General features: G+C 44.8%; 1 protein-coding gene across 2 annotated transcripts in view; it reads left to right on the top strand.

The window, feature by feature from the left end:
• Positions 1 to 234: 234 nt before the first annotated feature.
• PDE1C (phosphodiesterase 1C) overlaps positions 235 to 14,688 on the top strand; it is a 1,470,255-nt gene continuing 1,455,801 nt past the window's right edge. For both annotated transcript variants that reach the window (XM_073678287.1, XM_073678290.1), the window contains exon 1: positions 235 to 523. In XM_073678287.1, coding sequence (XP_073534388.1) covers positions 250 to 523 — 274 coding nt within the window. In that variant the 5' untranslated portion in view covers positions 235 to 249. The remainder of the gene's footprint in view (positions 524 to 14,688) is intronic.

Below are 14,688 nucleotides of genomic sequence, written 5' to 3' on the forward strand. Positions count from 1 at the left end.
AGCTCTGGGATAGATACGATGAGAGCTACTGAGTCGGACTAATCCATATGCGGAGAATCTGTGCTTAATCATAACTACAGCAGGGCATCTGGTTTACTTATGTAAAAATGGTCGTTTGAGAAAGGCTCAGCTATTTGTTTACATTTTTGAAAAGAACTGAAATCTACTGCAGAAAGGGGTTAAATACAGAACTGCGGCCTATCATCTACATTCGGATAATAATATCGGTCTCTGATCATCAGCACAGCCATGGGGTCAGTAACATCAGCTCTGACCAGGTCAAAAAACACAGTGGTTCAGCTAAGCAAAGAGCCTGGAACAAACAATGACTGGAAGCCCGGTAAAGCAAAGAAGCGCAGGGCATCTGACTGCCTGGACCAAGGACTTCCTCACCCAGCTTGGGAGAGAGCTGATCCAGGTGTGGTGGAACCAGGAGAGCTGTCCGTAGTGCTGAACACGGCTCATGCATCCGAGGATTCAGCACCTGGGAACTCCCCGCTGTACAGCAGCAGCAGCTCAGCCTGTAAGTCTTCTCTGCATGTCTCTCACTACTCACTACTTACACATGAAAAGTTTTGGTGAATTGTAGGTTTAATATGATATGTTGTATCAATGTTTAGAAAGATTTTAGTATCCTGCAAAATACACATGATGTTCAAAATTATTTAGGATATTTGTCGGTCTTTTGTCATTTTGTTCTGTTATAACAACATGTGAATGGATCTGTCACATGACACCAACAGCTCCATCCTACGATCCCCATTGACAATAATGGGGTATGCTTGGTTTCAGTCACGTGCTTTTAGTATTTGTAATGGAGACTTCTACCGAAAACTCCAATACCTTAATGCAGTCTTACTTAAACCAACATATATTTCTCCAAAATATTTTTTTTGTGATATAATGCTCTTTTTGTGTTTTGATTTACTTTATTATCTTAGCTTTATATGTATTGCCATTTTGTTTTTAAATCCTCGGTGCTCATAGTAAATGCCAAGTTCAACATCCATTGACCTGAGAATCAGTATTGTTGTGTTTAAAGTGTGAAAATATCTGAGCCGCCAAGATACAACCAACAGCTATTTCACCAAAGTGCTTCTTTGTGATGAGTGATAACAGAACATTTTTAGTGATGGTGTGCAAAACGTTGTGTCCTTGTATGTATGAATAGCTAGCTTAGAATAACTGGATGCAAAGTTTTTAGGTGTATTCCAATTTGTCGTTGTATTGCCACTCTTTTACTATAGTGTTGCCTTACATAAAGTTGCTCTCTTGGCCACTCTTATAATAGGAGAGATTCTGAGTGTCAAAAATCTTCTATTGTACTGCAGGCATATCCTTTTTAGATAGTCTGTGAAAGTAGTGTCCATACCCTTATTTCTACAAGTCCTGTAAATCAGCATAGACACTTTCACTTATAATGGAAAATAAAATGCGTTATGTAAATCCCTGAGAACATGTACTAGTTTTTAGACAATAAAATAATGATTTTCCCTTTTATATCAAGCGCCGGAATCCAGGTTCTTTTTTAAATGATTTGACCATTTGTAATATCAATAATTAATACTAGAAGTTCATTTATTATGTGACTTTCTTGCTTAGCATTGCTTGATTTCCATTGTGGCTTGCATAATAAACTTCTTAAATTAGGGCAAATTTGAGAAAATGTATATTTTAAATGTCTGTATGTACATTTTAATAGCTTTAAACCTTTTGCAATGCAAATAATCAGCATGAAGTACATTAATAAGTAGGTGATATACTGTATTCATTTAGTAACATCTTTTAGATGTAAATGTAGTACATCCAATCAATCTAAATAGCTCCTCCTCATTGTGTTGTTTGTGCTGTTTGTGACGCGCCCCCTGGGCCGTGTGTGGGGGAATACCTGGAGCCGGGTCTCTGTGTAATGTCAGGGGTTGTAGTCTCTGTGGCGGCGTCCCGGTCCCGTGGCTCAGGGTGGTCAAACCAGTGGCGAATCTGTTTACTTGGTTTTTAATATTGAAATGTCCGACTACACCACCCGTGGATTGCGGTCACTGAGAACCGCCGCTGCGGGGCAGACTGCTGAGGCTGATGTTGTGTGCGCAGCAGAGGGTAGTATAACTCCCCATGGGAGGAGTATAGCCTCAGGGCAGTGAGCGCAGATGGTGGGGGTGATGGTGCGCGGGAGCAACAGTAATGACTCAGAGTCCAGTGATGCAGTCCAGGGTCTTTACTCACAGTTTTACACTCCAAGCCACTTCTGCAAGTAATGGCTGCCCACGTCGTACTGTGCTCACCAGGTGAGGGGCTCGGCCAACTCACAGGTACCTTTGGAATGCTTTTCAGGACCCCCTTCGTGTGTCCTCTCTCTGGCCCGTCGTACCCCACAATTGACCACGTTTCTGTCCAGCTGCCTCGGGCCTTGGCGGGCAAACGTATGTTCCGTTTCCCTGGGTCCTATATGGTGCCTTCCTAACAGGTGTAGTGAGGGGCCGTACACGTGCAATGCCACGGACTCCGGTTACTAGCTGAGGGTAGTTGCTCTCCTCCACTAGATGAGGGATCCGGTTCCCTTTCTTGGCCTGACCCCCCTACTCTGTTAGCGATTGGCGTACGGTGGCTACTGGCCGGTCCGCACCCCTGGGGTCCCTTCACTCCACTCCTGGAGCCTCCTCCGTTCCTCTCCTTCCTGTTTTCTCTCTCCAGGCTCAGGCCTTGAGGCTGGGCCTGCCTGCGGAGCAGAGCCCGTACAGAGCCCCTGCTCCCAGCCTCCTTCTCTCTCTTCTCTCTCTGCTCTCTCCTCCCTGACTCCAAGATGGTGCTCACCTTATATACTCCCCTTTACAGTGCACCCTGAATCTACTCTCCCCACCCACACACTACCGGGTTCCCCCTTTCTAGGTGTTCCCTCCCCCCACTCCAGCCAGGGACAGGGGCAGTTGTGCTCACTCTGTAGTGCATGTGGGTGTTAGGGTCCTGAGCCACACTCCATCCTTACCTGGAAGTGAGATATCACACCTCTGGGTGAGATGCAATACCTCTGTAGCGACCGAACGCTCGGGGCGCTACATTTGTGTCTTGGAGATACTTTAAATTGAGGATTAAAGGGATTGCCCACTCTTCATTTATGTTACTGGATGTGCTGGGGACATGATATTTTGACAGTTACTAATATGTACAATGAATATAAAATGTTCACACACACTTCTTAAAATGCCAGGTTTTTGTCATGTACAAAAATTATATCAAGAAGAATCATTTCAGCACTTTTTCCACCTTTAATGTCAACTATAATCAATACAAATCCATTGAGAAACAATTCGAAATCACTTTGAGAAGTAAAATAAAACATAACAAAACTAAAATAACGTTACTGCATAAGTGTGAACACCCTCTTGTAATTTGAGGTGTGATTGTGTTCAGAAATCACCACTTAAATTCATGTTAAATAGTTGTTAGCACACAGCTGCCATCATTTAAAGTGATTTTGATAAATGCCATATAAAGTTTAAATGCTCTAGTAGGCTTTTCCTGACATTTTCTTAGTTTCATTTTACAGCAAAAGCAATGGTCTTTAAACAGCTTATAACACAGCAAAGGGATTTCATTGTTTAAAGTTATCAGTCAGGAGAAGGGTGAATTTTTTTTAAAGTAATCAGATATACCATGGAACACTGTAAAGACATTCATCAAGAAGTGGGTTAAATTTGGCACAACAGTGAGGTTAATTAGAATTGGACGTCACTTAAAAATTGATGAAAAGACAAGAAGAAAATTGGTCAAGGATGCTGCCAAGAGACCTACAGTAACAGTAAAGGAACTGCAAGAATTTCTGGCAAGTACTGATTGTGTACTGCATGTGACAACAATCTCAGGTGTTGTTCATATGTCTGGTCTGTGGAGTAGAGTGGCAAGACAAAAGCCTTTTCTTATAAAGAAAAATATCCAGCTATGTTTTGGCAAACCTACATCAAGTCTGCTAAAAGCATGTGAGAAAACATGTTATGGTCTGATGAGAAAAAAAACACCATACCAACAGTAAAGCATGATAAAGGCAGCATTATGATTTGAGGCTTTTTTTCGGCAACTGGAACTAAGGCTTTAATTAAGTTGAAGGGAATTATGAACAGTTTCAAATATCAGTACATTTTTCAACAAAACCTTTAGGGCTCTGCTAAAAAGATGAAGATGAAATTCGAAATTTCACCTTTCACCTTTCAGCACAATAATCACCCTAAGCATACCTCCATACCTCTTCGCCAGAAGCAGATCAAAGTTTTGAAATGGCCCAACCAGAGCCCAGGCCTGTATAGAATTGAAAATCTATGGGTTGTACACAGGAAATGCCTTTTCGCAATCTGATAGATTTGGAACGCTACAGAAAGGATGAGTGGGCAACGATTGCCAATTCTAAATGTGCCATGCTGATAGACTCCCACCCAAAAAGACTGAATGCTGTCATAAAGTCAAAGGATACTTCAATAAGTATTCATTTAAGGGTCTACATATTTATGCAACCACATTATTTTAGTTCTTTGTTTTTCATTTTTCACCCGAAAACATTTGTTTATATCCATTGAATTGTACAGGTTGTGAAGACTTTTATATCTACTGTAAGTATTACAGGTTCTCCTCCTTCCTTTCAGACTGCACAATTCTCCTGCTCTTCACATGGTCACTGATTGAAGAGTGTGTGACCAGACTTGAGCATCAGCTTCCTCCAATTGAAAGCACACTTCATGTGCTGCTTTTCTGTTGGTGGTGACTGATGAATAGGATGCAGAAGGAGGACCTGTAATACTTATATATTAGGAAGTGCACAAAATCATGACCCCAACACGTCTATTATAATAGAGATAAAATGAAAGACTCCTTTAAGTTTATTGCACAACAAATTCTTGTAATACACATTTTTATTTATCTGATCTCAGAGTTGGACTAGCCATCCAAAGGATCAAAAGAATCTATGTTGGACTCAGGCTTTAAAATAATAATTTACCACAATAGGTGTCAATAGGAACCTCAGTCTGATGGAGCTGCAAAATACCTACACCGTGTTCCAAATATTATGCAAATGCTATTTTTTTCTGATTTTCCTATATGGTTGATTGTAAATGAGTCATGTAGTGTAATGTTCAAATCATCAAACATTAGAGTATAAGTCACAATTTATTGGACAAACCTCCCAATGAAAATTAAAATATCTCCAAAATGCACTGTTCTAAATTATTATGGTTTAATTGGGATCACCTGGAGAACTAATGATCACTGTGTTTGAGATTGATTTCAATTATCCAAAGAGCCCTGAGACACAATACCATCCATGAATTTATTTGAAAAACAAAATATTACATTTTTATGACACTTAAATGGAATCTCTCACCCCCTGGGATGTACATAACCTATTAATATGGGCATACAGGTGATAGAAATGTTCAAGTAGTCCTACCTGTATGCATTATTCCGTGATCTTCTGCGCAGGCGAGTCACTGCTACTTCCTCCCATAGAAGAGAGAAAGAGGTACGCATTGTGGACGAAGTGCAGGGCGAAGGCGCAGGATTACTGCAGGTAATCTAATGAAGAGAGGAGGCGAGGATTTCTTCCGGGCCCCCTACGCCCAGGGGTCTGGGACGAATCATTAACATAAAGATATAAAATACGATTTCACAACAACAAGACCATTAAGTATGCCCATATTAATAGGTTATATACGTCCCAGGGGGTGACAGATTCCCTTTAAATCCAATTTGCATAATAACTTGAACGCAGTGTATGTACTGGTAAAGTCGTTCATCAAATAAGTTAGAAAAGTAAGCTGTGTTTGTGTACTGTATATCATGTCAAATTTTATTTTCCAATGATTTTTATTAAATTTTATGATAATACAAACACGAACGCAAACAAGGTTCGTAAAGGGCAAGGGATGAGGGGAGAGAGAGTGAGTGGAATAAGGGAAGGAGGATGAACAAGTGATTTAGTACAATTTGTTCAAAATAAAACAAAACAAATTACAGAAAAAATATAACTTATAATGACACAATAGAAAAATGCATGTCAATTTGTGCTTTTTTAAAGCAATAACAAAGCATATACTCTGAAAAAGACAGAAGAAACCTCTGCCGGAAGGTATTAATTATGAAGAAATATATGATTTTTTTAGACCATAAGGACCATTTTTTTTTAATTCCTTGTTGAACCATTAATGTTTGATGCGTATCTTATCTCGTATGTTTTGTGAAGTGATATCCTGTCTAATATTTCAAAGAAACGGGGGGGTTCTGGTTTCTTCCAGTTGAATGCAATGGAGCTTTTGATTACCAAACAGATATGAATAATGAGAAATCTGGTTTGTGAAGTCAAAGATTCCAATTCTAGAGATAAAAGGGCTTTTTGGGGTGTAAGCGTGATTACTTGGCTTGTTAGACTGTTAATTAATTTTGAAGTTTGTGCCCAGATTTTCCTGATTTTTGGGCATTTCCAGAAAACATGGAGCAGGTCTCCGTGCTGTCCACAGTTCCTCCAACATAGAGGGGAGTTGTTGGGGTCAATATGTGATAGTCTTGAGGGAGTATAATACCAACGTGATAGGATTTTATAAAATCCCTCATGCAGCGCCATGCAGATGTTTGAAGAGTATGATGAGCATAAGGCATTTTCCCACATTTCTAATGTAAAAGATAAGCTGAGGTCTGCTTCCCACCTTTTCATACATGTAGTTTTAGTTGACAAGTCATCTTTGTTGAAGCAACTATAAATGTACTTGAAACTCCAAAATATTTTGTGGTCTATGTTGCAAAGTAGATTCAATGAAGCTTCTGATAATGATCTTTTGTTGGAGAGAAATAGCATAATCAGGTCTTTTGTCGATGAGTAATAAAAGAAATCACTTGATGCCAATTTAAATTTAGTTTTGAGTTCTTCGAAGGGGATAAAGTTAGTACCGTCAAAAATGTCTTTAATTTTGTTTATACCGATGGATGACCAATGTGGAGGGAACAGGTGTTTATATATTGCTGCAATAAACGAGAGAGGGAGGCTCATAGAGTTGTTAGAATTGTTTTTATTCCTTTTAAGATTAGAGAGCTTTTCCCAGGCGAACATAGCTGCTTGGAAAATAGGGTGGGATGAAGCGGAATGAGATTTCTTAAAGAATTTGTTAAAGAGTGAATTGTGAGGGGGAAGATTACCGTTAAGCAGTGTCTCTAGTTCGATCCACGCTGGCGGGTGTTTTTGGCTTAGCCAGTATTGACTCTGTTTCACTATGTTTGCTAGATAATATGCATTAATGTTGATGAGTCCAATACCGCCATTGGCCTTGTTTCTGTATAATAAAGCAGTTGGAGTTCTCGCCTTTTTACCACTCCAAATGAAGGAGTTGATAAGATTTTGCGTTCTGGTTATGTATGAGTTGGGAATAATCAGAGGAAGATTTCTTAGGACAAATGTTTTTATGATTAACGACTTACCTAACCACGAGAGGTCTTTATCACTGTAGTTATTGGTTATTGTCTCTAAAATTGATTCCATGTTTTTATGAATGATTGAATTAATATTTTTTATAATGATAATTCCCAGATAGATTAATTGTTCCTCTTCCCAACCGTATTTAAAGTCTCTTTTAATTTTGTTTATTGTAGTGTCGCTTAAATTAAGTTGGATTATTTTTGATTTGTTGTTATTTATTTTGAAATACCATATATCCGAGAAATTATCAAGGGTATGTGTGACCTCTTTGATGGAACTAAGAGGGTCTGATAAAGTGAGTAGGATGTCGTCTGCGAACAGATTAATTTTAAATTGTCGGGAGCCGACTTGGATTCCTTTAATGTTTTTGTTTTCTCTAATTTTCTGCGCGAGGGGTTCAATTGACAAGATGAATAATAAAGGTGAAAGAGGGCAGCCTTGTCTAGTACCATTGGTTATTTTTATTGGGCTTGAAAGATGGTTGTTGGCGTATATCATAGCCGTGGGATTGGAGTATAGGGCTAAAATTGAAGATAACATTTTTTTTATCGAAGCCAAATTTCGTGAGGGCATGTTCTAAATAAAGCCAATTGAGTCGGTCAAACGCTTTTTCGGCATCTAATGTAAGGAGAGTTGAGGGCATTTTCGATGAGTTTAGTAATTTGATAATGTTGATAAGACATCTTGTCCCATCCGTGGACTGTCTTTTCTCAACAAAGCCAATTTGGTCACTATTGATTATGGTTGGTAAAATAGATTTTAGTCTATTTGCTAGCACTTTAGCGTATATTTTAACGTCTGTGTTAATAAGGGAGATGGGTCTAAAATTTTTAACGTTTTCCAGGTCTCCTTTGGATTTGGGGATAAGTATAATTGTGGCTTTCAACATTTCGTCTGGGAATGATCCTTGGGAAGATGTCTTATTGAAGATTTGAGTAAGATGTGGGGCCAGAATATGGTCAAAAATGTTAAAGTATTCATTAGTAAATCCATCGGGGTATCATGTCAAATTTTAAGCTACTTTAATATACAAGTAAATTGTATAATGATCTTTTCCATAACATACACCTATACCAAGTCAGTCCTTTTAGAAGCAGCAATGAGTTCAAATCTGTGCTGATGCATTAGAATAGGCACTTATTCTAAAAAGTAAGGTTGAACAATATCATGTTTAATAACTATTAGCGACATTTCAGTGGCAAAGCTCTTTTCCAAAACTGTTTCAAATATTTTTCACATTTTCCCTTGTATATATTTCCCATGATATTCAGTAATTCTAAGTTGTCAGATGCGAGAAACATAAAAATCACTTGAGGTTTTCAGAAAGCACATACTAAAGGGTATAATTGACAATTTTACTGTCATGCCTGGAATGCAATCTTTACTCTATTCCTAAATGATGACAAAATAAGCCATTTTAAATTGTAATTATAATTTTAAATGAATTGATGCTGAGAATCTGACAGATTTATTTATTTTACTCACATATATAACACCATTAACTTCATAGCGTTTACAGACATCATGACATCATGATCATTGTGTTATGTCTGGCAGAGGCCAAAGACTCAAAAGGCTAACTATGACAGACTTTTCACAAGCCACTCTGGCAGATTCCAGAGGAATCCCGACCTTCGCCCTTTAACTCGTGGAAAGGGATCTGGTTTTACAATAGGGTACACTGGATTGCTTCCACATAAAGGCTGTCATCTGGAGGAGAGATCCAGAGGCAAAAGGGGTTGCCAAGTGGGGTCAATACCGAAAAGTCACATCAGGGACAAATCAGGAGGCAAGTGGGTAGTCAAAATATAAGCCAAGGTCAGACAACAGAATACACCCAGATCTGCTACATACACACAGTCACATAGCTCTGCTACATACTCAAAGTTTTGTTATATACACAAACAGCTTTGCTAAATGCATACACACAGCTCTCCTACATACACATACAGCTCTGCTACATGCACACAGGTCTGCTACTTACAGACACTGATCTGCTACATAGAGACACACACAGCTCTGCTGCATACAAACATATAATTCTATATGCATATGTGTCACCCTGGCCTGGATGCCACAAAATGTATTAAAGCTGTGTCTGAGAGCAAGGGGGAGGTTCTCTAGTCAGGGGAACATTAGCATGCAATGCCTCCTGTCTCAGGCCAGTAGGGGGAGCTGGCTGCCCCTATAAAAGCTGGTACTGGGGGCAGGGTTAGAGAGAACTTGATGGCCTGTCTCAGCACTGAGACTTGTCCCAGAGCAGAGCAGGGACAGACAGTTGCACTGCACCTAAGAGGAAGTGTGGCAGGAGGAGAGCCACAAGCCAGAGACAAGAGGCGAAGAGAGCCTGTCTTGGCAGATAAGAGACTGACTTTACCAGACTTTGGTGTCTGAGGCTGGAAGGATTCCACATCCCCCAGCAGAGAACCAGTCCGCAAGGGACTGTATATTCCTTGGCCTAAGAAGCCTGGAGGCCCTGCCACAACCGAAAGGACCAGTAAAGCCGGACAAGGCTGGGAGCAGAAAGGAACCCACGTCGCAGGCCATACAGGCGAGAATACACGGAAAGCTCAGAAACGTGGGCTGTTACCCTATCAGGAGGAGATAGCCAGAAGGAGCGCAGAAAGCACGGTAGGCCTACACCCTCACCCTGACCAGGGCCAATTTCCCCGTTGCTCTCAGACATCCAGGTCCCCCTCCTAGCCGGGACTGTTTATGGGTCAATTTACCTGTTCTAGTAAAGACCCTGGACTGCAACCTGTTGTCTGTGTGCTCCTTGCTTCTCCAGCACTATCAGCACTGGGACCCTCACTACCATCACTCCCACCATCCACTATACTGCCCTGGTGCCGCACTCTTCCCGTGGGGAGTCACACTACCTTAGCTGCACACCTCATCAGCCCCAGCGGTCTGCATGCAGCGGCGGTTCCTAATAACCGCAAATCCACGGGTGGCGTAGTCGGACATAATCAACAACACGTAACGGACTACCACTGGCCTGACCACCCTGAGCCACGGAACCGGGTTGCCACTACTACCCCCATCGTTCCCCTACTGCCCGGATCCGAGTGCCCCACGGCCCAGGGGGCGAGTCAGCTTTGGCGTAGTCGGCAGGATTTCGTGCCCGCAACCACCGGGTACTGCGTGCCTGAAAAAGACTTTTGTAACTTACCTGTGGCGAAGTTTCCCGCCGTCCGGAGTCGTTTCCCGCCATCCGGAGCCGATTCCCGCCATCAGACGCCATCTTGGACCGTTTCCCGCCGTCTTCTGCCGTCTTCCCGCCATCCGCAGCTGTTTCCCGCCATCGGACGCCATCTTCAGGACGCCGCGCGGGAAGAAGAGGGGCGTGGACGTCAAAACCGCGCGAGATCCGAAGCTCCGCCCCACGCACCGACGCTGCGCAAGGTCCTGGAAGGGAGAGAGAGCGACGCTGACGTCATCAGGACGCGACGCCAGGTCCTCGTCCATAGCAGCAGCAGCGGAGCCGCGGCCTACAGAAGAGGATCGTCGGAAGGTAGGCCACGCTTGACTAGGGGGGAGGAAGATGTCGGATACAGAGGCGCCCACTACCACCAACGCAGCTGCAGCAGCGGTGATGCCCTTTTCCCTGCCCTACATCCCTGGAGCGGCCTGGCTGCCCAAATACTCAGGGGAGCCCCATGCCCTAACTGACTTCAAGGAAAGGCTATACAGTTTGTTCCACGTTTACCCCCTGACAGAGGAACAGAAGGTCAGCATATTAACAGGGCAGTTAACTGGCGCAGCCCAGCGGGAGGTAAAATCATGGCCCACTGAGGAGAAAAGGACTGTGAAGGGTATTTTGGCCCGGCTGCGGGGTACCTTTGACACACGTACCTCCGCTGAGATTAAAATGAGGTTCTATGGATGTAAGCAGCGGGCACAGGACAGCATCAGAGACTATGCCCTAAATCTGCAGGAAGCCTTGAGGGCTATTCAACAAACTGACCCTGGCAGTGTGCAGGAAACGGATAAGCTGCTAACAGAACAATTCATAGAAGGTCTGCTGTCTAGCGCCCACAGGGCCCAACTGCGCCTCATGTTCTTTCAGAACCCTGACCTGACCTTTGCCCAATTTAAGGACAGGGCCATAAGGGTGCTCCGTGAATCTGCAACCAGTGGCGCTATAAACCCCCGGCGCCCTGCTCTCACCTACCACCAGGAGGCGGCGCCCTCCTCTATGGACCCCGTGGGGGCTGATGCACAGGCCCTGAACCAAGCCCCGTCGAAAGACCTGCACCACCAAGTCCAGGAGCTGACCAGGAGCGTCGCGGTGTTGACCAGGATCGTCTAGGCGTTGCAAGTGGACCCGTCAAGACCCATCGAGTCGGCTTCAAGTCCGGAGGATGTCCCGTGGCGTCGACAGAGGAGGATCCCGTCGTTCCGGGGGAGGCCCACAGACCGCTACGCAGAGGATGGACAGCCCATTTGCCGTCGATGCAACCAGCCCGGACACATTTCCAGGTACTGTAATTTAAACGGGTCCAACCTGGGGCAGAGGGCCAACCCCCAGGCATAAGGTCACCAGGCCCTTATAATTGGCGTGATAAGTACGTTGGGGGGCGCCCGGTTTTACCCGTGGTGCTGGACGGTATCCCCATGAGCGCCTTGCTGGATACTGGGTCACAAGTAACCACTATCCCTTATGTACTTTTTAAGCAGTATTGGACTGATGCTGATATCACACGGTATCCAGACAATAACTTGAGCATCATCGCCAGTAATGGCTTACCCGTGCCGCAGATGGGGTTCAAGGAGATGACCATTAAAATTGGTAAAGTTGAACTGCCGGCACAGGGAGTAATTATTGTGGACATTGACCATCGTGAAAGTCACCCTAAAATAACGGTGGGTACTAATGTAATTGAAAATTGTCTTTCAGAGGTAATTGTAATTCTACAACAGGTGGCGGTGAATGCTAGTTCCACCCAACAGAGAGTCCTCAACAAGGAGATAAAAGCCCTGATGAGACGGTAGCAGGTAGAACTGTCTGGTGGTGAGATCGGTAGCGTAAGACTGAGTGACCCATTCCCCATTTCCATGCCTCCCAAAAGTGAAATGATGATCTGGTGTCGGACTGCAATCGGGTTGAGAGGTAGAGACTACCAAGCCATGGTAGAACCCGTGTACTCGGACAGCAGGCCCACCATTTTGACAGCCCGGGGGATGGTTGATGTCCGTCATGGGAGGGTGCCCGTCCGCATCCTCAACATTGGGGAGAGGGAAGTACACTTACCCAGGTACGCTACACTCGCCAAACTGTTTGTTGTCGAACACAAAGCTATCAGGGCTGTGGAACCCTTGCCTCCATCTCCACAGGCGGAGGGTAATGGCTCCCAGAAACAAAAGGAGGACTGGTGCCAGAAACTCCACGTGGGTGCTGACTCCACTCCCCTGCACCAAAAACAAGGAGTCTACCGGGTGGTACAGGAGTACGAGAGAGTCTTTAGTAAGCACCCGCTAGACTTCGGCAGAGTAAAAGGGATAGAACACCACATCCTCACAGGGAGCCACCCACCAATAAAAGAGAGACACAGACCTGTACCCCCTGCACATTATCAGAACGCAAAGGGCATTCTAAGAGAGATGAAAGAAGCTGGGGTCATTAGAGACAGCTGTAGCCCCTGGGCAGCCCCCTTGGTTCTGGTGAAAAAGAAAGACGGCACCATGAGAATGTGCGTCGACTATAGACAAATCAACCGTATCACTCACAAAGACGCATATCCGCTGCCTAGAATAGAGGAGTCTTTAGCCGCACTAAAATCAGCTAACTTCTTTTCTACTTTGGACCTTACTAGCGGGTACTGGCAGGTTCCTGTGGCAGAGGCTGACAAGGAGAAGACCGCCTTCACCACCCCGATGGGACTGAGTGAGTTCAACTGTATGCCTTTCGGGCTCTGCAACGCACCAGGGACCTTCCAGCGGCTGATGGAATGCTGTCTAGGACACCGAAACTTCGAGACGGTCCTCCTTTACCTGGACGACGTGATCGTCTATTCGAAGACCTACGAGGACCATCTCAAGCACCTGGCCGAGGTGTTCGAAGCCCTGGCAGGCTATGGCCTGAAGGTGAAACCATCGAAGTGTCACCTGCTGAAACCAAAGGTCCAGTACCTAGGGCACGTGGTAAGTGCGGAAGGAGTAGCCCCCGACCCTGACAAGGTCACGGCAATCAAGAGCTGGCCAAGCCCCTCGAACATCAAAGAGGTGAGACAGTTTCTCGGGTTGATAGGCTACTACCGAAGTTCATCCCCGGGTTCACTAAGATGGCAGCTCCTATGCAGGACCTCCTGATCGGACAGTCTAAGTCCAGGAGTCAAAAGCCACCCTTCAAGTGGGATAAACCGGAAGAGGAGTCCTTCCGCCAGTTGAAGATGGCCCTCACGGGGGATGAGATCCTGGCCTACCCTGATTATGGCCAGCCTTTTATCCTTCACACAGACGCCAGTAATGTGGGACTGGGAGCCGTACTGTCCCAAAACCAACAGGGCAGAGAACGGGTGATCGCGTACGCCAGCCGGAAGCTGAGACCCACTGAGAGGAACCCGGAGAATTACAGCTCCTTCAAGCTAGAATTCTTGGCAGTGGTGTGGGCCGTGACGGAACGCTTCAAGCATTACCTGGCCTCCGCAAAGTTCACCGTGTACACGGACAACAACCCGTTGACACACCTGGACAATGCAAGACTGGGTGCCCTAGAACAGCGGTGGATGGCCCGTCTCTCCAACTATGACTTCGTGATCAAGTACCGGGCCGGCAAAACCAATGCCAACGCAGACGCCCTGTCGAGGATGCCTCACTTACCTGAAGGTGACAAAGACCCAGAAGAGCTGGAGGAGGTAGAACTCCCCGCGTTTCACCGGCATGGAGCCGCTCAATACTCCCACCGCATGAAAGAGGAGGATCTAACAACCGTGATGATCAATCCCCTACCTCACCACAGCTGGGCCGAGACCCAAGATAGTGACCCTGCCATCCGTCTGGTGAAAGAACTGCTGACCCAGGAAGACGCCCGCATGGATCCGGATGCTCCAGAGGAAGCCAAGCAGCTGTGGAAGGAGAAGAGCAAGCTGTTCCTCTACGAAGGCAAGTTGTGCAGAAGGATTGTCAACCACCGGACGCACGAGCTGACCTGGCAAGTCGTGGTTCCAAGGCGGGATGCAGCTATGGTCCTGGGAGCTTACCATGACAGAGCGGGACACTTCGGTTGGAAGAAACTG

This window comes from Phyllobates terribilis, unplaced genomic scaffold (genome assembly GCF_046119375.1).
Source record: "Phyllobates terribilis strain yellow unplaced genomic scaffold, ASM4611937v1 Scaffold_4__5_contigs__length_816908805, whole genome shotgun sequence".
NCBI lineage: Eukaryota > Metazoa > Chordata > Amphibia > Anura > Dendrobatidae > Phyllobates > Phyllobates terribilis.